At 47.5% G+C, this 23,436-nt stretch overlaps 2 protein-coding genes across 7 annotated transcripts in view; one reads left to right on the forward strand and one right to left on the reverse strand.

Moving 5' to 3' along the window:
• BRMS1L (BRMS1 like transcriptional repressor) overlaps positions 1 to 6,736 on the reverse strand; it is a 44,916-nt gene extending 38,180 nt beyond the window's left edge. For both annotated transcript variants that reach the window (XM_073638951.1, XM_073638950.1), the window contains exons 1-2: positions 6,512 to 6,736; positions 4,022 to 4,112 (exon numbers count right to left, since the gene is read on the reverse strand). In XM_073638951.1, coding sequence (XP_073495052.1) covers positions 4,022 to 4,112; positions 6,512 to 6,647 — 227 coding nt within the window. In that variant the 5' untranslated portion in view covers positions 6,648 to 6,736. The remainder of the gene's footprint in view (positions 1 to 4,021; positions 4,113 to 6,511) is intronic.
• A 4,140-nt stretch (positions 6,737 to 10,876) lies between these two features.
• Positions 10,877 to 23,436, forward strand: part of RALGAPA1 (Ral GTPase activating protein catalytic subunit alpha 1) — a 243,755-nt gene continuing 231,195 nt past the window's right edge. For all 5 annotated transcript variants that reach the window (XM_073638956.1, XM_073638952.1, XM_073638954.1 and 2 more), the window contains exon 1: positions 10,877 to 11,187. In XM_073638956.1, the coding sequence (XP_073495057.1) occupies positions 10,878 to 11,187 (310 nt within the window). In that variant the 5' untranslated portion in view covers position 10,877. The remainder of the gene's footprint in view (positions 11,188 to 23,436) is intronic.

The following is a 23,436-nucleotide window of genomic DNA, read 5'->3' on the forward strand; positions in this document are numbered from 1 at the left end:
CTTTATGCTGACGATGCACTACTATTTTTAGTGGAAGCCTCCAAAACATTATCTGTAGCTACGGAGACAATCGAGAAGTTTGGAAAATTTTCGGGTTTGGTGATTAATTGGACTAAGTCAGTGCTGCTTCCAATAGATAATAGGAACATTAATGCACCTCACTATACTGACTCGGGCTTACAAGTGGTCAATGAATTTAAATATTTGGGTATTAATGTAACATCTAAAGTAACTGACTATGAGAAACTAAACCTCAACCCAATACTGGCCAGATTCAAGTGTAAACTGGACATGTGGTCTAAATTGCCACTGTCAGTGGTGGGCCGCACTAACTTGGTCAAGATGATCTGGATGCCACAATTGCTATATGTACAGTTATATGAAAAAGTTTGGGCACCCCTATTAATCTTAAGCTTTATGTTTTATAAAAATTGGTGTTTTTGCAGCAGCTATTTCAGTTTGATATATGTAATAACTGTTGGACACAGTAATGTTTCTGCCTTGAAATGAGGTTTATTGTACTAACAGAAAATGTGCAATCTGCATTCAAACAAAATTTGACAGGTGCATAAGTATGGGCACCCTTATCATTTTCTTGTTTTAAATACGCATACCTACTTTTGACTGACTTACTAAAGCACTTTTTTTTGTTTTGTAAACTCATTGAGCTTTGAACTTCATAGCCCGGTGTATGCAATCATGAGAAAAGCTACTTAAAGTGGCCACTTGCAAGTTGTTCTCCTGTTTGAATCTCCTCTGAAGAGTGGCATCATGGGCTCCTCAAAACAACTGTCAAATGATCTGAAAACAAAGATTATTCAACATAGTTGTTCAGGGGAAGGATACAAAAAGCTGTCTCAGAGATTTAACCTGTCAGTTTCCACTGTGAGGAACATAGTAAGGAAATGGAAGAACACAGGGACAGTTCTTGTTAAGTACAGAAGTGGCAGGCCAAGAAAAACATCAGAAAGGCAGAGAAGAAGAATGGTGAGATCAGTCAAGGACAATCCTCAGACCACCTCCAGAGAGCTGCAGCATCAACTTGCTGCAGATGGTGTCACTGTGCATCGGTCGAATATACAACGCACTTTGCACAAGGAGAAGCTGTATGGGAGAGTGATGCGAAAGAAGCCGTTTCTGCAAGCACGCCACAAACAGAGTCGGCTGAGGTATGCAAAAGCACATTTGGAGAACCCAATTTCTTTGTGGAAGAAGGTCCTGTGGACTGATGAAACCAAGATTGAGTTGTTTGGTCATACAAAAAGACGTTATGCATGGCGGCAAAAAAACACAGCATTCCAAGAAAAACACTTGCTACCCACAGTAAAATTTGGTGGAGGTTTCATCATGCTTTGGGGCTGTGTGGCCAATGCCGGCACCGGGAATCTTGTTAAAGTTGAGGGACGCATGGATTCCACTCAGTATCAGCAGATTCTTGACAATAATATTCAAGAATCAGTGATAAAGTTGATGTTACGCAGGGGATGGATCTTTCAGCAAGACAATGATCCAAAACACCGCTCCAAATCTACTCAGGCATTCATGCAGAGGAACAATTACAATGTTCTGGAATGGCCATCCCAGTCCCCAGACCTGAATATCATTGAACATCTGTGGGATCATTTGAAGAGGGCTGTCCATGCTCGGCGACCATCAAACTTAACTGAGCTGGAATTGTTTTGTAAAGAGGAATGGTCAAAAATACCTTCATCCAGGATCCAGGAACTCATTAAAGCTACAGGAAGCGACTAGAGGCTGTTATTTTTGCAAAATGAGGATCTACTAAATATTAATGTCACTTTTCTGGTGAGGTGCCCATACTTATGCACCTGTCAAATTTTGTTTGAATGCAGATTGCACATTTTCTGTTAGTACAATAAACCTCATTTCAAGGCAGAAACATTACTGTGTCCAACAGTTATTACATATATCAAACAAATAGCTGTTGCAAAAACACCAATTTTTTATAAAACATTAAGCTTAAGATTAATAGGGGTGCCCAAACTTTTTCATATAACTGTATTGCATAATTCTCCAATATGGCTTCCCCAGAGATATTTCCTTAAAGCAAACAGCATGTTCAGGGACTTAATCTGGGGAAAACAAGCTCCAAGAATTAAACTGGAAACTTTGCAAAGAGATAAAACAATGGGTGGCCTTGCTGTACCAAATCCGTGGGTTTGTTATATGGCAGCTCAGCTCCAGCATATTCGTGGGTGGGACGACCCTGGAGGGGGAGGGGGGGGCTCAACGTCTTCTACTCCAATCACATTTTAAATCACTCAGACTCTATGAAGCATTGGAGGCTCACAAATTTAAGACACCCTCTTGTAGAACCCCCAACTACGCTGTTAATACACAAACTTTGGTGGGCAGTGAGGAAATTACAGGGGATACAAGGGATCTCACAATTTACATCACTGTAGGAAACGCCATGGCTCCCTGACCTATATAAATTGGAAGGGTTTAAAAATTGGAGTCTAAAAGGACTAGAAAGATTCACTCATGTTTTAGCGACAGATTCACTCAAGGAGTTTTCACAGATACAAAATGAATATGGACTGACCAACACCGAATTTTATAATTACCTTCAGTTACGACATGCATATCAAGCAGAGGGTCTTGTCCTAAATAATGGAGTTCCTCAAAATGCTATAATACAGAGAATGGCTAGCTCACATAATTCTGGGGGGCTAATCTCATTGCTTTATAGGGGTCTGCTGGACCTGGTATTAGCAAAACACCCCATAAGATCAAAAGAAAAATGGGAGGGCATGATAGGCCCTATTGAAGAGGGGCTGTGGTCTGAAATACTGGAACGAGTTCCCCAGTTATCTGAGTGAGTCCCATAGATTCTCCCACTTACAGGTGCTGCACCAGTCATATAGAACACCCCAATTTCTCCACGATATAGGGCTTCGACCAGACCCCCTATGTGCTAGATGTAAAACATCCCCGGCTAACATGCTTCATATGATGTGGACCTGCCCTGCTCTGGAAAACTTCTGGAGGGATGTAATAGCGATCATTGATAGAACATACTAATGGTGAGGGATCTGAATCGACTGAGTATGTATACTGGGATATATAGAAGATCTGAGCACTGACGAACATGGCAAAATAGCGGTGGCACGCATGTTATACATGGCCAGGAAACTAATAGCCCAACATTGGTTATCAGAGCAGGCGCCCACGGTGACAGAATTTATAAATAAGATTAATTGGTTATTAAATCTGGAAAAAAATATATATCTGAAAAGGAAGGCCATCTCCAAATTTGAAAAAATATGGGCTCCATGGATTGACGGCTCCGGCCTAGCATCCAGAGCACTGCATAGATTTTGACTTGGTCTGCTATAATTGATGTATAGATTACTTGACAGGTGCAAAATCCTACATTGGACTGCTTTAGACATGTATACAACTGCTCCAAAGCAAGAGTTAGATACCCCTTAATACAATTGTAACTATTCATACTGTAAGATTGTTAATTTGCTGTGGACAGAACTGTGGAACATTTAACTCAAAATGTTTTGTTTGAAAGGGCGATGTGTTGTGGGGGGAGGGATAAAATAGGGACTGGGTCCCTTCTTTGGTTGGGTTGTTTTATTTGTTTCGCTGTTGTGTTACAAAAAAAGTTTTAACAATAAAAAAACATTTGATTTAAAAAAATAATGTCAAGTAGTAATCGCTCTCCTCCGGCTCCAGCACTCCACGGCTGCTCCGGTCTCTACTGTAGATGGCATGAGTCACTGACCCCAGTGATTGCCTTAGCGGTGATCCATGTTACTGACGTGACATCACCATTGTAGCCAAAACACAGAGACCGGAGCAGCAGTGCAGTGCGAGTACCATCTGTTATTTTACGTGCCTGCAAGCTTTCGGGAATCGCTTTGCAGAAAGTGGAAAACCCCTTTAGTAAACCACGCTGCACTATTTTGGCAAAGCAGAATTCAGAAGTTGATGCATCGGACATTGAGGACGGCCTCGTGTGATCCTGCACGACTCTTAAGACACTTACTGATCTTTTAGATCTGTAAACTGCTTTTCAAGGTTTGACATTTCGTCGAGGCACTCCATCCGCCGCCGCTCACAGTCCTCATCATCCATTTCTGCAAGAACACCGAAAGAAAAGTTTATTTTTCTGCATTATGTAAAGATAAAAAAATAAAATCCGTGGTTTTTATTCTATATGTTGCCAGGATAAACCTACAAAAACCATAATATTTGGCTCTGCACACATCAGCACTGTGGCTTCTGTTAGTCTAAAGGCTGCGCCGGATCTGTCACAAGACGGACCCCAAATTCTGATGGGTTTTATCGAGTTGTACTTGAGGTGTTAGAAGGTAAAAAAAAACTAAAATTAATTGCCTTTCCAGCATGCAAATTTTCTTCTACTGTAAGTGAAGGAATCTACGACTTGCCATTGCAGATGTGAACACAGCCTAACATGTTACTCAAGAGAAAAACACATCATGAAAAGACATCTTGAGAGCAACTCATGTGAATCCTCCCCTGCCCAATTAAAGCAGCCACGAAGGGTTAATACTGACAGATTTACTGTGAGAAAAAGACATCTGGACAAGAAGTGCATCACTGCTCGCTGTATATGGGGGGGACATGACAGCAGACTTCCCGTGTTGACCCCCATGCACTCCCGACAGTGCCCATCACATGGACCAGGGAGGTGGTTTCAGATGGATGGTCTCATGTTAGCTTTCAGGGGTGCCCCGTTACCCTGCACCCAGGTTTCCTGCTTGCTAATTTAGGGACAAGGGAGTTGGGGAGGTGTAGGGTGAGGGGCGAAGCTATCTAAATAGATTGACAGCTTGGCCCAGGAGAATCATTGCACCGCCAGTCCAAACGGTGCGCTCGCCACCGCGGCTGTATGAGGCAGCTTTACCAGTGCAGCGGCACTGCAGAGTGCGGGATCCAGCCAGCGTCACAAGCGCGTGCTCCCTGCCTGGGACACTGGCCACTGCTGATACACTGCAGAGGTGGCCGGTAACTTACGTTTTGAGCAGTAAACAAAATTAAAGTCCCTCCTTGAGAAAGAAGATTTTTAATAAGTAAATTAGTTGTCTGTTTTCACAAACACGGTGACATTTTACCTATTTAGGAACTTGAGGAGTCACTGAACCCAGACTGTAAGGCTGTGTGCCCACGTAGCATTTTTCAAGCGTATATGCTGCGGAATTTCCGCAGCGTAAACGCTTGAAAAACGCATGTATATCCGCACCCCATGGTCCCCAATGGGATTCCGCAAGTTCTATGCACATGCTGCGGATTTTTCTGCAGCGTTTATGCTGCGTTCAAAAATCCGCAGCATGTCATTTAATTTTGCGTTTCCGCAAGCGGAATTGCCTTTGTCCAATGCATAAAAAACGCGAGGCAATTCCGCATGTGGAAAACGCGTGATAAACGCGCGAAAAATGCGCGATAAACGCGTGCGGAATTCCGCATGCGTTTTTCCGGGAGAGGACTTGCATTTATGCAGCAGAAATTTTCTGCTTCATAAATGCAACGTGGGCACATAGCCTAAGGCTGTGTGACCAGGACTGAACGTTACAGCTGATCGGTGCACACTGTGGTCACTGCTGGCTCCGCATACACTTATACCCCCCGCCGTCATGTCAGAGGCAGCGAGATCTGCACTGGTTCTACGGCAGTGTGACTGCCACCTGTCATCTGTGCTGCTGTCACCTGTCATCTCTGACACCTTGGCAACAGTGACATGCCACCTCTGATGCTGCCCCTTTGCTGCTGTAACCTGCCACCTCTGACACCTGTGCTAGGTCACCTCTGCTGCTGTAACCTGCCATTGATAACACCAGCTATCTCTGACACCCGTGCTACTCTGTCACCTGCCACCTCTGCCCTCACCCGGGCTGCTGTCACCTGCCACCTCTGCAGTCACCTGCCACCTCTGCAGTCACCTGGGCTGCTGTCACCTGCCACCTCTGCAGTCACCTGGGCTGCTGTCACCTGCCACCTCTGCAGTCACCTGGGCTGCTGTCACCTGCCACCTCTGCAGTCACCTGGGCTGCTGTCACCTGCCACCTCTGCAGTCACCTGGGCCGCTGTCACCTGCCACCTCTGCCCTCACCTGGGCCGCTGTCACCTGCCACCTCTGCCCTCACCTGCCACCTCTGCCCTCACCTGGGCCGCTGTCACCTGCCACCTCTGCAGTCACCTGGGCTGCTGTCACCTGCCACCTCTGCAGTCACCTGCCACCTCTGTCCTCACCTGGGCTGCTGTCACCTGCCACCTCTGCAGTCACCTGGGCTGCTGTCACCTGCCACCTCTGCAGTCACCTGGGCTGCTGTCACCTGCCACCTCTGCCGTCACCTTGGCTGCCGACACCAGGTACAATCTGTGACACACAGGCTAATATAACAGAACACCACAGCGCGGGATAGGCGGTGCCGCCATCACTGGTCGCAGATATCACTGAGCGCTGATCAGTCCCGCGCACAGGACTCCAGGCTGCACACACCGGCGCGCACATTACCCGAGCTGTCGCCCTCCTCGCTGCCGCTGGAGCTGTCCGTGTCCTCGTCCTCCGAGCTGCTGCCCTCATTCTCCGGGTAGTCCACTTCCATGTCATTGTGGTTACTTTCCTTCTTCTCCCGTGAATGGACCGGCATTTCCACCCCCACCAGCGCCTCAGCTTTGCCTCCCTCCAAGGACCACCCAGGGCGCACCCTACCTTGCTATTTTTCTGACACCTCCCACATTACACATTTTTTTTGAACACTGATTGGCTGCTGACTCGCCCTCCTCTTTCTGATTCGCTGCTGCTTTTCTTTCTTCACTGTACAGCCTTCGGTTTGGTTGAGAACGCACGGCCGGCCTTGGAGTTTGCACTGCACTCTGGGATTTGTAGTTCTATTCACTCTCAGCTCCGGTTGTGACTTCCAGAAATTTCTGAACAATAGAACTACAAGTTCCGGAAGGCAAAGCGAAACAGCGTGGCTGCCGGGCGGCTTATAAACAGACGGGGCGGCAGATTAAAGCAATCAAATGCTGATGTCTTTTGAATGTAGTTATGTGCCCGTATCGGCATAAGTAGGGGGCTTTCTTAAAGGGGTGGTCTCAGGAGCGGCACGGCTGGCACTTTGCTAGTGCTGTTTGTTGGAGGATGCATAGCCGAAAAGTCACTGTATGTTGTAATGCAAGACTTAAAATCTGCATCAAAATCCAAATGCAAGATGCTTGGGTTTTGTGCTCCAGCACTGGTTGACCGCTGCAGCCAATCAATCACTGCACCCAGCTGCTTGTGATGAACTCAGTGATTGGCTGCTGCGGTCACATGACATTACTGCTGCCTGTGTTTTTGATGCTACAAATTTAAGTTGTGTTTTTTATTTTATTAATGTGCTGTTGTTTTTTTCCAGCTGGGATATTTGTCTCTTTTTTGTGGGCCAGGTCTTATAAAAACTTGGTGACTTTAGTTTTTATAAAACTTTACTGATACTGATTTTCCTCATAGACCAGGGTTGCTGAGCGTAAATGGAAAAGGTCCCACTCCCATGAGCACTTCATCACATTCAAACAGTCCCTCACTACCTTCAAGTCCACACTCACTGCAGCAAAACAAACCTACTTCTCATCTCTCATATCCTCCCTGTCTCACAACCCCAAACAACTATTCAACACCTTCAATTCTCTCCTGCGTCCCCCAGTGCCTCCTTCCTCTCCTCTTATTTCAGCCGAAGACTTTGCCTCATTCTTCAAGCAGAAGATTGACACCATCAGGCAAAGCTTTTGCCTAAAGCCCCCACAGCCCCTCCCCACACCTACTCAACCTTCTTCCTCCAAAACCACCTTCTCCACCATTTCTGAAGATCAACTTTCCTCCTTACTCTTCAAATCACACCTCACCACCTGTAAACTTGACCCAATCCCGTCCCACCTCATCCCAAACCTTACCACTATCTTCATCCCAGCCCTAGCCCACCTCTTCAACCTGTCACTAACAACTGGTGTCTTCCCCTCATGCTTCAAACGTGCCTCAATCACACCCATCCGCAAAAAGCCCTCCCTTGACCCATCCTCTGTGTCTAGCTATCGCCCCATATCACTTCTCCCCTATGCCTCAAAACTACTGGAACAACACGTCCATTCTGAGCTGTCCTCCCACCTCTCCTCCTGCTCCCTCTTTGACCGTCTACAATCTGGTTTCCGACCGCACCATTCTACTGAAACTGCACTGACTAAAGTCACCAATGACCTACTAACCGCCAAATCTAAGCGACACTACTCCATCCTCCTCCTTCTGGACCTGTCATCTGCCTTTGACACAGTGGACCATTCCCTCTTACTGCAGACTCTCTCATCTCTCGGCATCACAGACTTGGCCCTATCCTGGATCTCCTCATACCTAACAGACCGGACATTTAGTGTCTCCCACTCACAGACCACCTCCTCATCTCACCCCCTATCTGTCGGTGTCCCCCAAGGTTCAGTTCTAGGACCCCTGCTCTTCTCCATCTACACCTTCGGCCTGGGACAGCTCATAGTGTCTCACGGCTTTCAGTATCACCTCTATGCTGATGACACACAGATCTACCTCTCCGGACCCGATATCTCCTCCCTACTAACCAAAATCCCACAATGTCTGTCTGCTATTTCATCCTTCTTCTCTGCCAGATTTCTAAAACTTAACATGGACAAAACAGAATTCATCATCTTTCCGCCATCTCATTCAACCCCCCCAACTGACCTATCTATCAACGTCAATGGCTGCCCACTCTCCCCAGTCCCTCAAGCTCGCTGCTTTGGGGTAACCCTGGACTCTGAACTCTCCTTCAAACCACATATCCAAGCCCTTTCCACTTCCTGCCGACTCCAACTCAAAAATATCTCCCGGATCCGCACATTCCTCAGCCATGAATCTGCAAAAACACTAGTGCACGCCCTCATCATCTCCCGCCTTGACTACTGCAACCTCCTGCTCTGTGGCCTCCCCTCTAACACTCTCGCACCCCTCCAATCTATCCTAAACTCTGCTGCTCGACTAATCAACCTGTCCCCCCGCTATTCCCTGGCCTCTCCTCTCTGTCAATCTCTTCACTGGCTCCCCATTGCTCAGAGACTCCAGTTCAAAACCCTAACCATGGCATACAAAGCCATTCACAACCTGTCTCCCCCATAGATATGCTACCTAGTCTCCCGGTACTTACCTGCACGCAACCTCTGATCCTCACAAGATCTCCTTCTCTACTCTCCTCTTATCTCTTCCTCCCACAATCTCATACAAGATTTCTCCCGTGCTTCCCTCCTACTCTGGAACTCTCTACCCCAACACATCAGACTCTCGCCTACTGTGGAAACCTTCAAAAGGAACCTGAAGACCTACCTCTTCCGACAAGCCTACAGCCTGCAGTAACCACCGCTCCACCATACCGCTGCACGACCAGCTCTACCCTCACCTACTGTATCCTCACCCATCCCTTGTAGACTGTGAGCCCTCGCGGGCAGGGTCCCCGCTCCTCCTGTACCAGTTGCTGTCACATTGTGTTCAAGATTATTGTAATTGTTCTTGTATTACACCCCTTTTTCACATGTAAAGAGCCATGGAATAAATGGCGCTATAATAATAAATAATAATAATAAAAATAGACTGTAAGCTTGCGAGCAGAGCCCTCACTCCTTTTGGTTTGAGAAATGCTTTTTCTGTATTGTTTGTATAAGTCCCCCCTAAAATTGTAAAGTGCTGCGGAATATGTTGGCGCTATAAAAATAAAAATTATTATTAATATGATACAATTTTGTGCAGATTAGATGCGTTTTTTTATCATATTTAAAGGGGTTTTCCCACGAACAGTAGTACATTTCAATCAATAGCTCTTGGAATAATAATAATTTCCACAATTTAATGTGTTTAAATAAAATGTTCCTGTGCTGAGATAATCTTATAAATGTTCCCCTGCTGTGTACTGTGTAATGGCTGTGTGTGACCGTGCAGGGATATGAGTATGCAGATAGGACAACACGGGATCATCACCAAATTGCTCCTGGATGGTTGGGAGAAGTTGGTCTTGGAGGACGAATAGATCCCATTCTTTATTCATTCTTGGGCAAAATTTTGATGAGCCCCCTGTATGGAAGAAAAGCCCCCACAAATGAATGATCACAGGATGCTTTACTGTTGGATGACACAGGACTCATGGTGGCGCTCAGCTTTTATTCTCTGGACAATCATTCTTCCACAATGTCGGACTGGGGTACCAGGGGCCCACCAGTAACCAACTCCAGGGCCCCACATTTCAGCTACAGGCAAATGTGACATTATCCTCAATCACAAATTTATATAACAATGAACTGGGTAGATTGTTAAATGAATAAGATGCTGCCGTTGTCTGTACAAGTGATTCAAGTGTATTGTGCCAAGTACTGCTCATATAAGAGGGTGGTGGCCCACCGGAGGATTCCCCTGTTTTCCTTTGGGCCAGTCCGAGCCTGTTCTTCCAGATGTCCCAAACAATTTAAAGGGGGCTTTATCAGAGAAAATAACTTTACCCCCGTCCTGTGCAGTCTGGCCCCTGTACATCCTGCAGTTATATTCTCTGAAAATAAAATATAATAAACTTAATGTTTGGTGTCAAAGTAAACTCTAAAATGACTTGCATCAGTCTGTTTCGCACACAGACACTTGTCTGAATGAGGCCTGCGTTATATTGTCACAGGATCCCCTGATATGAAGCTGTGTGAGCCATGATGAGCTCCGGAGCCCTGGATTGTCAGGTGTATGGCAGATCTGTGACCTGTACAGACCGTGCGGACTCCACCAGGAATTCACCTGGTATAAATACATTTTGGACACTAGGTGGCAGCAGCGGGCGGTGCATTGCTCGGCGCTCGATTGCTTTGTTATGCTGGAGTCAGACGGGGGCGGCCATGTTGGATGTATCTGTGTAACCTGCTGCTGTCAGAGCGGGGACACCCGCACCCCTCCCATCCTCTCCCTGGGACCGGGGCAGTCCGCGTCCTCTCCTCGGGAAGCCCGTCTATACCGTTACCTGGAGGGGAGACACCCGGGGGTGAGCCGGGGGGTCCTCCTCCTCCTCTCATCCGGGATGTTCTCTAAAAAAACTCACGGGGATGTGAAGAAATCAACCCAAAAAGTGCTGGACCCCAAGAAGGATGTGCTGACCCGGCTGAAGCATCTGAGGATCGTGATTGGTGAGAGGCGGGGGAGAATGGGGGGGGATACATGGAGCGTGGGGGGGAATCGTGGAGCGTGGGGGATACGTGGAGCGTGGGGGGCGACCTGGGTCTGCAATAAGCCCAAAGTCCTTAAATTTTCTGATCGCTGCCATACGATAGACAGCAGTAATCAATCAGGAGCCGCACACCGACGACATGGCGCCACCCTATGCCTGGATCCGAGCGGTGGTATCCAGATCTGTACACTCTCGGGGGCTTCCATAGAGATCAAGGGCGTGCGGTGTACGTCTGAGCTAGTCCTGGGGGGTAGAGGTTTTACCGTCTCTAGCGCCGATTTCTTTTCCCCCCTTTGGCAGAAATTGAGGACCCTCAGGCTCAGTCCCTGCACTTTATTATTATTTTTCATATAGCGCCATTGATTCCATGGTGCTGTACATAAGAAGGGGTTACATACAAAATACAGATATCACTTACAGTAAATGAACTAACAATGATAGACTGGTACAGAGGGAAGAGGACCCTGGCCTTGCGGGCTTACATTCTACAGGATGGTGGGGAATGAGACAGCAGGTTGTGGGGTTGCAGAACTCCGGTGTTGGGGGGTTGCAGCAGCTCTGGTGTTGGTGATGTGGCAACGTGGTCATTGCAGGCTGTAAGCTTTCTTGAAGAGATGGGTTTTCAGGTTCTGTCTGAAGGATCTGAGTGTGACAGATAATCGGAGGTGTTGAGGCACAGAATTCCAGAGGATGGGGGATATTTAGGAGAAGTCTTGTAGGCGATGGGGTGAGGAACGAATAAGTGTGGAGGAGAGAAGGAGGTCTTGGGAGGACCAGAGATTACGTGAGGGAAAATATCGGGAGATTAGTTAGAGGGCTGTAGAGACGGAGTCGTGGAATCGGTATAAAATGGACCGACTCTGACTCCTAAAATATATAATACATTGGGTACAGTAATTCAATGCAGTTTGCGGGGAATATTTTTTGATAAGAATTTGGGAAAGTTCTGAAATGTCCTATAAATGTCTGTCCTATTCCTGATCTAAGGGTCTAGACTTTTAGCTGAGATGAATCTGTGCTTTGTAGGTCAGTGTTAGTAGTTTGAATTGGATACGCTGGGGAAATGGGAGCCAGTGAAGGGATTTGCAGAGGAGTAACGAGGAGAGAGATGAATTAGTCGGGCGGCAGAGCTAAGAATGGACTGGAGAGGTGCGAGAGTGTTAGCAGGTAGGCCACAGAGGAGGATGTTGCAGTAGTCCAGGTGGGAGATGATGAGGGCATGCACGAGAATGTTAGTAGATTAAGGGTTGAAGAAAGTACGGATTCTGGAAATATTTTTGAGCTGCAGGCGACAGGAGGTGGCGAGAGCTTGGATGTGCGGTTTGAAGGACAGAGCAGAGTCAAGGGTTACACCGAGCCAGCGGATGTCCGGTACAAGGGAAAGCGTGATGTTGTTTATTGTGATAGATCCAGGTGCATCTCACTAAATTAGAATATCATCAAAAAGTTAATTTATTTCAGTTCTTCAATACAAAAAGTGAAACTCATATTATATAGAGTCATTACAAACAGAGTGATGTATTTCAAGTGTTTATTTCCGTTAATGTTGATGATTATGGCTTACAGCCAATGAAAACACAAAAGTCATTATCTCAGTAAATTAAAATAATTAACAAAAAACACCAGCAAAGGCTTCCTAAGCGTTTAAAAAGTTCCCTTAGTCTGTTTCAGTAGGCTCCACAATCACGGGGAAGACTGCTAACTTGACAGATGTCTAGAAGGCAGTCATTGACACATGCCACAAGATCCCAGAGTTCCAATTTTCATTTGGAAATCAATGTCCCAGAGTCTGGAGGAAGAGTGGAGAGGACACAATCCAAGCTGCTGGAGGTCTAGTGTGAAGTTTCCACAATCAGTGATGGTTTGGGGAGCCATGTCATCTGCTGGTGTAGGTCCACTGTGTTTTATCAAGACCAAAGTCAGCGCAGCCGTCTACCAGGACATTTTAGTGCACTTCATGCTTCCCTCTGCTGACAAGCTTTTTGGAGATGGAAATGTCATTCTCCAGCAGGACTTGGCACCTGTCCACACTGCCAAAAGTACCAATACCTGGTTTACACACAACAGTATCACTGTGCTTGATTGGCAGCAAACTCGCCTGACCTTAACCTCATAGAAAATCTATGGGGCATTGTCAAGAGGAAGATGAGAGACACCAGACCCAACAATGCAGACGAGCTGAAGGCTGCTATCAAAGCAACCTGGGCTTCCATAACACCTCAGCAGTGCCACAGGCTGATCGCCTCCATGCCACATTGCCGCATTGATGCAGTAATTGATGCAAAAGGAGCCCCGACCAAGTATTGAGTGCATTTACTGATCATACATTTCAGTAGGACAACATTTCGGATTTTAAAAACATTTTTCAAGCTGTTGTTATAAAGTATTCTAATTTACTGAGATAATGACTTTTGTGTTTTCATTGGCTGTAAGCCATAATCATCAACATTAACAGAAATAAACACTTGAAATAGATCACTCTGTTTGTAATGACTCTATATAATATGAGTTTCACTTTTTGTATTGAAGAACTGAAATAAATTAACTTTTTGATGATCTAATTTAGTGAGATGCACATGTAGATCAGATGGGGAAGATATGTGAGATGGAGGAAAGATGATGAGTTCAGTTTTGTCCACACTGAGTTTGAGGAAGCAAGAGGAGAAGGAGGATATGGCTGATAGATACTCTGGGACTCTGTACAGCAGAGAGGTAGATCTGAGTGTCATCAGCGTATAGGTGATACTGGAATCCATGTGAATTTATGAGTTGTCCCAGGCCAAGAATATAGATGAAGAGTAGGGGTCCTAGGACAGAGCGGGATGAGGAGGTAGTGTGGGAGTGGGAGACGCTAATTATGCGGTTGGAAAGGTATGAGAAGATCCAGGATAGGGCAAGTTCTTTGCCACCAAAGTAGTAGGAGGCAGTGGTCAACTGTGTCAAAGGCAGAGGACAGGTCAAGAAGAAGGAGTACAAAAAATTGTCTGTTAGCTTTGGTTGTAAGTAGGTCATTAGTAATTTTGGTAAGGGCAGTTTCAGTGGAATGATGGGGATGAAAACCAGATTGTAGGTTGTCGAAGAGCATGTTAGATGGGAAGAAAGTTTAACGTGAACATGTTGCTCAAGGACTTTGGAGGCAAATGGGAACAGCGATATGGGGCGATAGCTTGACATAGCGGTCAGGTCGAGGGATGGCTTTTTGAGGATAGGCGTGATTGTGGCATGTTTGAAAGCAGAAAGGAAGGTACCAGAAGTTAGAGATGGGTTAGGGTCTGGATAGGTGGGGTAGTGAGGTTGAGGAGGAGGTGGGATGGGATGGGGTGAAGTGCACAAGTGGTGAGATGTGATTTGGAGAGGAGGCGAGTAAGCTCTACTTCAGTGATGTTGGAGAGGGAGGTTATAGGGGAGGGGTATTGGTTTGGTATACGTAGGGGTTGGGGTGGTTGAACATTAAAGATTTGCCTTGTTTGGTCGATCTTATTTTTGACGTGTGTGGCAAAGTCCTCAGCAGAGATGACGGAGGTCGGAGGGGGCAGCGGAGGGCAGAGGAGGGAGTTAAAAGTGTTGAATAGCTGTTTGGGGTTGTAGGATAGGGAAGATATGAGGGTTGTGAAGTAGGCCTGTTTAACGGAGGTGAGGGCTGATTTGAATACGAGTGTTGCTTGTTAGAATGCAGTGAACTCATTTTGCGAATGTGTTTTCTTCCAATGCCGCTCCGCAACCCTGGACATTTGCCAAAGCTTTTTAGTGAGGTTATTGTGCCAGGGTTGTCTATTGATTCGTCGCGGTCGCCCCTCTTGTGCATGGCAGATCGCATCAATAGCTGATGTGAGAGTGGCATTGTAGAAAGCAGTGGCGCTGTCTGTGTCATGGAGTGAAGATATGGATGCAAGTGGTAGAGTCAGAGAGTATGTGAGTGTCTACATGTGCAAGATTTCTGCGGGGGTGTGCTAGTTGCTGGACATGGGTGACAGATGAGGAGGACAGGGATAAGAACGTGAGTAGATGGTGGTCAGATGGGGGAGAGTGGGAGGTTGTGAAGTTAGATAGGAAGCAGAGACGGGTGAAGATAGGGTCTAATGTGGGTGGCTGACAAGGACCACTGAGTAAGTCCAAAAGATGAAGTAAGTGACAGGAGTTTGGAGGCTGCTGACTGGTGGGTGTCAATGGGGATGTTGAAGTCGCCCATGATGATGGTGGGAATGTCAGCAGCAAGAAAGTGAAGAAGCCAGGTGGAGAATTGGTCAATATATACAGTGACCGGGTCCGGAAGTAGGTTTATGACGGCAACTTGGAGGTTGGAGGGAGAATAGATGTGGACAGGGTGGACTTCAAAAGAAGCGAGAATAAGGGAGGGTAGAAGTGGGATTGGGTTAAAGGTGCAGTGGTTAGAAAGGAGAAGAACCACTCCTCCACCATGTCTGTTGCCAGGGAGAGAAGTGTGGGTGAAGTGCACAGTGCAGCAGGGGAGGCAGTGTCAGAGGGTGTCAGCCATGTTTCGGTGAGGCCCAGGAAGGAGAAATTGCTGGAGGTAAAGAAGCCTTGAATTGCATGGAGCTTATTGATGAGAAAGCAGAGTTCCAGAGTGCTCCAGAGAAAGGGAGCAGGTGGTTGGGCGTCGCGGGGACGGGTTTTAGGTAGCAGAGGTTGCAGTAGTTAATTTTTGGTTTGGAGCGATAGGATAGGGAATAAGTGGGAAGCGGCAGCTGTGAGGGTCCGGGATTGGGAGATATGTCACCAACAGTAAGGAGAAGCAGAGAGAGGGAGAGGAGGTGAGAGAAGGTGAGTGGCCGGCTTTTTATGTTTTAGTAGGATAGATCTGAGGTTGAGGAGCAGGTCAGCAGATGAGGTCAGGTGGGAAGGTAAGAGGGAAGGAGAAATGATTATTTGGTTAGAGGGTGCTGGAGTTTGGGAATAGCGAAGAATAGTGAGGATTGGTGGAGCAAAAACTGTAAGAGCATATGTAAGCATAATGAAAGGATGGGAGTAGGTTCAAAGAAAAGCTGGGAAAATGTGGTAAGCAGTGCTTACTGTTCCCTTCTGGTCTCTTCTGGTTTATTCCTAAAATACACTTATTGCTGATACACTTGCTGCAGATATACAGACCTCGGTCATCAGACCTATCTGTGCACATTTATACATCTATGATTAGACCAGGTGTGAGCAGAGGGGAAGAGCCAGAGATCAGAGAATCACAGCAGGGGTTAATTAAGACAGAGGTGCTAATATGGGCATATTTCTTGCTATACAACAAGGACTGCAGACAGGCCAAAATGGATAGATAGTGAGGTGTGAATGGGGATCAAAGGATTGGAAGAAATTACAACTAGGAAAATATACTGGGAGAGACAGATGCACAGGTGTGAATTCAGTGCTAGGATTACGAAGGATGTTAAATGAATTAGCAGACATACCCAGGACAGACAGATTGATATAAGCAGGGGCCAATGAGTATGGCAGGTATTGGAATCAGCAGACATTCCCAGGACAGGCAGATTGATATAAGCAGGGGCCAATGAGTATGGCAGGTATTGGAATCAGCAGACATTCCCAGGACAGGCAGAATGATATAAGCAGGGGCCAATGAGTATGGCAGGTGTTGGAATCAGCAGACATACCCAGGACAGGCAGAATGATATAAGCAGGGGCCAATGAGTATGGCAGGTGTTGGAATCAGCAGACATACCCAGGACAGGCAGATTGATATAAGCAGGGGCCAATGAGTATGGCAGGTGTTGGAATCAGCAGACATACCCAGGACAGGCAGAATGATATAAGCAGGGGCCAATGAGTATGGCAGGTGTTGGAATCAGCAGACATACCCAGGACAGGCAGAATGATATAAGCAGGGGCCAATGAGTATGGCAGGTGTTGGAATCAGCAGACATACCCAGGACAGGCAGATTGATATAAGCAGGGGCCAATGAGTATGGCAGGTATTGGAATCAGCAGACATTCCCAGGACAGGCAGATTGATATAAGCAGGGGCCAATGAGTATGGCAGGTATTGGAATCAGCAGACATTCCCAGGACTGGCAGATTGATATAAGCAGGGGCCAATGAGTATGGCAGGTATTGGAATCAGCAGACATACCCAGGACAGACAGATTGATATAAGCAGGGGCCAATGAGTATGGCAGGTATTGGAATCAGCAGACATTCCCAGGACAGGCAGATTGATATAAGCAGGGGCCAATGAGTATGGCAGTTATTGGAATCAGCAGACATACCCAGGACAGGCAGATTGATATAAGCAGGGGCCAATGAGTATGGCAGGTATTGGAATCAGCAGACATACCCAGGACAGGCTGATTGATATAAGCAGGGGCCAATGAGTATGGCAGGTATTGGAATCAGCAGACATTCCCAGGACAGGCAGATTGATATAAGCAGGGGCCAATGAGTATGGCAGGTATTGGAATCAGCAGACATTCCCAGGACAGGCAGATTGATATAAGCAGGGGCCAATGAGTATGGCAGGTATTGGAATCCGCAGACATACCCAGGACAGGCAGATTGATATAAGCAGGGGCCAATGAGTATGGCAGGTATTGGAATCAGCAGACATACCCAGGACAGGCAGATTGATATAAGCAGGGGCCAATGAGTATGGCAGGTATTGGAATCAGCAGACATTCCAAGGACAGGCAGATTGATATAAGCAGGGGCCAATGAGTATGGCAGGTATTGGAATCAGCAGACATTCCCAGGACAGGCAGATTGATATAAGCAGGGGCCAATGAGTGTGGCAGGTATTGGAATCAGCAGACATACCCAGGACAGGCAGATTGATATAAGCAGGGGCTAATGAGTGTGGCAGGTATTGGAATCAGCAGACATTCCCAGGACAGGCAGATTGATATAAGCAGGGGCCAATGAGTATGGCAGGTATTGGAATCAGCAGACATTCCCAGGACAGGCAGATTGATATAAGCAGGGGCCAATGAGTATGGCAGGTATTGGAATCAGCAGACATACCCAGGACAGGCTGATTGATATAAGCAGGGGCCAATGAGTATGGCAGGTATTGGAATCAGCAGACATTCCCAGGACAGGCAGATTGATATAAGCAGGGGCCAATGAGTATGGCAGGTATTGGAATCAGCAGACATTCCCAGGACAGGCAGATTGATATAAGCAGGGGCCAATGAGTATGGCAGGTATTGGAATCCGCAGACATACCTGTGGATGAAGCAGATGGATTGTCAGATTAGAATTGGAGGTAATCGTGAATAGTATATACCATGGAATTACATTTCTGGCATTCCTGGTATATTCCTAAAATACACTTGCTGCAGATACACAGACCTGCTTTAGATGCTTTCTGAGATCAGAGTCCGTCACCGACTTAAAGTTTTTTTTTAGGAATTGGTAAAACGCTTCTGACGCTATCGAACACTCGCCGATTCATTACCCCTCTGTCGTCCCTGTTGTTTTTTTTGTTTACGTCTCTCAGTGATGGCATAACATCCATCCATCCACATGACCGGGGCGGCCAATCACTATCCTGAGTGGTGGTGGGGCCAGTGATTGGCTGCAGAGATCACATGGATGTATTGTCACGCTGTCTCTGTATACTGGAGGTAGGGGGCCTAAGCTGACCCTAAGCTGGGGCCCTGACTAGTCCCTCAACCTGGAGGTACTGTTAAAGGTACAGAGGTCCAGGCCGCCAGCGTAACCCCTACCTCCTGAGGATCCCTGCACCTAAGTAATCTAGTCCTGAGAAGGACCCCGATCACAACTAAAGGGGACAAGTAATAATATGCCCACACACAGTATTTAGACGAACGAGACAGTACAAGGGAAAAACCAAAACCACCTTGCATACAACAACTACACAACTACAACAGAGGGAACACCAACGGGAAAGGAGATAAATGATAAAGCGAGGAAGGGAAAAAACACTCCAAATACACTTATCTCAGAAACTCCAAACACCACGATCCGCTCTGTTAGTCTGAATGAAATGCTTTCACCGACACTTCCCAAACAGACCAGCAGGCATTTGAAGGAGTCTCACTACAGCAGTATTGATTGCAGCTGGGCGAGGCTGGACCTCGTCTAGCACAGAAAGAGAGAGAATTAACTCCCTCACTGCCGAAAAACACAAAGCACCAACAAGTCAGCTGCGAGAAGTCAGGCTGTGTACTCGTGACGATCTTCGTGGCGACACACCCGTGACAGTACCCCCCCTTCTACGAGGGGCCTCCGGACCCTCAGGGCCAGGTTTATCCGGGTGAGTCGTGTGGAAGGCCCGAACTAATCGGTCTGCGTTAATATCCGACGCAGGAACCCACATCCTCTCCTCAGGACCATACCCTTTCCAATGAACCAGGTACTGAAGGGACCGGCGATTAAAGCGTGAATCGATGACCCTCGATACCTGGAACTCCAAGTTACCATTGACCACCACTGGAGGGGGAGGTAAAGGTGACGGTACCACCGGCGCCACATACCTCTTAAGCAACGATCTGTGGAACACGTTGTGAATTTTAAACGTAGGGGGAAGGTCAAGACGGAATGCCACCGGATTAATAATAGAACTGATTCTGTACGGCCCGATGAACCTGGGACCCAGTTTCCAGGAGGGAACCTTAAGTTTAATATTCCTGGTAGACAGCCATACCCGATCGTTCACACTTAGGTCCGGACCAGACACTCTCCTCCTATCAGCCATACGTTTGTATCGGTTCCCCATAGTATTCAGATTCTTCAGCACCCCTCTCCATACTGAAGCGAGTGATGAGGAAAATCGTTCCTCCTCAGGAACCCCCGAAGAGCCCCCCCTACTGAAAGTACAAAACTGGGGGTGAAAACCATATGCCCCAAAAAACGGGGACTTACCAGTGGACTCGCTCCGCCTATTATTAAGAGCAAACTCTGCCAGAGGTAAGAAAGAAGCCCAGTCCTCCTGGTTCTCTGACACAAAACACCGGAGATATGTCTCCAAGCTCTGGTTCATACGTTCCGTCTGACCATTGGTCTGAGGATGAAAAGCCGATGAGAATGACAAATGCATCCCCCGCCGTGCACAAAACGCCTTCCAGAACTTGGACACAAACTGAGACCCCCGATCAGACACCACCTCGGAGGGTACCCCGTGAAGCCTCACAATCTCCCCAATGAACACCTGCGCAAGAGTTTTAGCATTAGGGAGAGCCGGAAGAGCGATAAAATGTGCCATCTTGCTGAACCTGTCCACTACAACGAGTATGACCGTTTTACCCGAAGACGGAGGGAGGTCCGTAATAAAGTCCATAGACAGATGAGTCCAAGGACGCTCCGGGATCTTCAAAGGTAAGAGGGCCCCAGACGGACGGGTATGTGAGGTCTTAGAGCGCGCACAAACCCCACAGGACGCGACAAAAGTTACCACCTCCTTATGTAAGTTAGGCCCACCAAAACCGACGCGAGAGGAGATCCACAGTTGCTTTACTCCCCGGGTGTCCTGCAAAAACTGAGTTATGGTGTGCCTCGATCACCTTTTGTCGCAACTGATCTGGAACAAACAGTCTCCCCTGAGCCTCCAATACCTCCTCCTCCAGCTCAGAGCATACTGCCGAAACCACCACCCCCTCCTGAAGGATAGGAATCGGGTCGTCCGTATTCCCGGCCTCAGGGAAACTACGAGATAAGGCATCCGCCTTTACATTTTTTGACCCAGGACGATATGTAACGACAAAATTAAACCTGGTAAAAAACAATGACCACCTAGCTTGTCTGGGATTCAGACGTTTCGCGGACTCCAGATATAGCAGGTTCTTGTGATCGGTGATGACGGTGACCGGATGGACTGCCCCCTCCAAAAAATGGCGCCACTCCTCAAAAGCTAACTTAATGGCCAAGAGTTCCCTATTGCCGACATCGTAATTCCTCTCAGCGGACGACAATTTTTTAGAGAAAAAGGCGCACGGATGCCACTTACCAGGGGACGAACCCTGTGACAATACTGCTCCCACCCCTACCTCGGAAGCGTCTACCTCTACAATGAATGGCTGTGACGCATCAGGTTGAATGAGTATGGGTGCCGAGGCAAAACATTTTTTCAAGGAGGAGAATGCTTGACAAGCCTTGTCAGACCACCTAGAAAAATCCGTCCCCTTTTTAGTCATGTCTGTGAGAGGCTTAACCATGGACGAGAAATTACGAATGAACTTCCGGTAATAATTAGCAAACCCCAGGAAACGTTGTAGTGCCTTAAGATTCTCTGGCCGATCCCACTCAAGAACTGCCCGCACTTTCCCAGGGTCCATACGAAAACCGGACGCTGAAACCAGGAAGCCTAAAAAACTGGAGTTCCTGTACGGCGAACACACACTTTTCCCATTTGGCATACAGTTTATTATCCCGCAAGATCTGTAACACCTGCCTAACGTGCTCCTGATGAGACACCAGATCCGGCGAGTAAATTAAGATATCATCCAGATATATGACAACAAACTGTCCCACCAGGCGGCGAAAAATGTCATTAACAAAGTGTTGGAACACCGCCGGGGCATTAGTCAGACCGAATGGCATGACAAGGTTCTCATAATGCCCCTCCGGAGTGTTAAACGCCGTCTTCCACTCATCCCCCTCCTTCATCCTAATCAGATTGTACGCCCCCCCTGAGATCCAACTTAGAGAACCATTTGGCGCCCACGATCTGATTAAAGAGATCGGGAATAAGTGGGAGCGGATACGGATCTCGGACCGTAATCCGATTAAGTTCACGGAAATCCAGGCAAGGGCGTAGGCCTCCATCTTTCTTCTTAACAAAGAAGAACCCCGCAGCCACCGGTGAAGATGAAGGTCTAATATGCCCCTTAGCCAGACTTTCTGAAATATAATCCTTCATGGCCTGCCTCTCAGGACCAGAAAGGTTATACAACCTAGCTTTAGGTAACTTGGCCTCAGGGAGCAGTTTTACAGAACAGTCATACTCGCGATGAGGAGGTAGTTCCTGACACCCTTTCTCCGAGAATACATCCTCAAAGTCCGCCAGAAATGGAGGTAAGACCCAAGGAGTAACCGCACCGATGACCGTGCTCATGCAGTTTTTATTACAGAATTTACTCCATTGGCTTATCTCTCTGGTTTGCCAATTAATAACCGGGTTATGCTTAGCTAACCAAGGAAGGCCCAACACTATAGGAGTGGGAAGACCCTCCAACACGTAGCAAGACAACAGTTCTTTATGTATCGCCCCCACTTGAAGTTTTACGTCATGCACAGCTTGCAAAAAACTTCCCTGACCGAGAGGCCTGGCATCGATCGAGAATATGGGGATGGGTTTAGCCAACTCACTCAATCGCATACCTTGAACCCGGGCAAACCGAGCATCAACCAGATTAGCCCCGGCCCCACTATCCAGAAGAACAGATATCCTCTCAGTTCTCGTACCCACCACCACCTCCGCCGGTACGAGAAACTGAGACGAACCTAGGGACGAAATACCTACTCCCAGATTGCCGTCCACCACACAACCTGGGATCAACAGTTTTCCGACGACTCTTCACTCTGCAAGGGACGGGATGGACACCCCCCAATAAAATGTCCCTTTCTCCCGCAGAAGAAACACCTTCCTGTCTTATGGCGCACCACCGGTCCCCTCCCCCGAAATGATGTCCCTCCTAATTGCATAGGCTCCTCTGGACTGACCAGGGGAACCACCATATGAGGGGACCTTGTAGGAGGTGGAGTCATCACAGGGGGTAGTGTTATCCCGCACCTCTCCCGAAGCCGTCTGTCAACGCGAATAGCAAGGGCCATAGCGGCTTCCAGTGACGCGGGAGAGTCATACTGTGCCAACACATCCTGTAATTTGTCGGATAAACCATGACAAAACTGGCTCCTAAGAGCCGGGTCATTCCACTGGGTGTCCGTGGCCCACCTACGGAACTCCGAACAGAATTCCTCCGCCGGACGATCTCCCTGCTGGATCCTACGTAACTTAGACTCAGCAAGGGAGATCCGATCTGGGTCATCATATACGAGTCCCAGAGCAGCGAAAAACCTATCCACTGACTGGAGAGCCGGGGAGCCCGGGGGAAGAGAGAACGCCCAAGATTGTGGGTCCCCTTGTAGGAGCGAGATGACAATTCCCACCCTTTGTTCTTCACTCCCCGATGACCGAGGCCGCAGCCGAAAGTACAACTTGCATGCCTCCCGGAAAACAAAAAACTTGTCCCGCCCCCCAGTGAACCTGTCAGGGAGAGCTACTTTAGGT

Source organism: Phyllobates terribilis, unplaced genomic scaffold (genome assembly GCF_046119375.1).
Source record: "Phyllobates terribilis strain yellow unplaced genomic scaffold, ASM4611937v1 Scaffold_7__3_contigs__length_470593459, whole genome shotgun sequence".
In the NCBI taxonomy this organism is placed as follows: Eukaryota; Metazoa; Chordata; class Amphibia; order Anura; family Dendrobatidae; genus Phyllobates; species Phyllobates terribilis.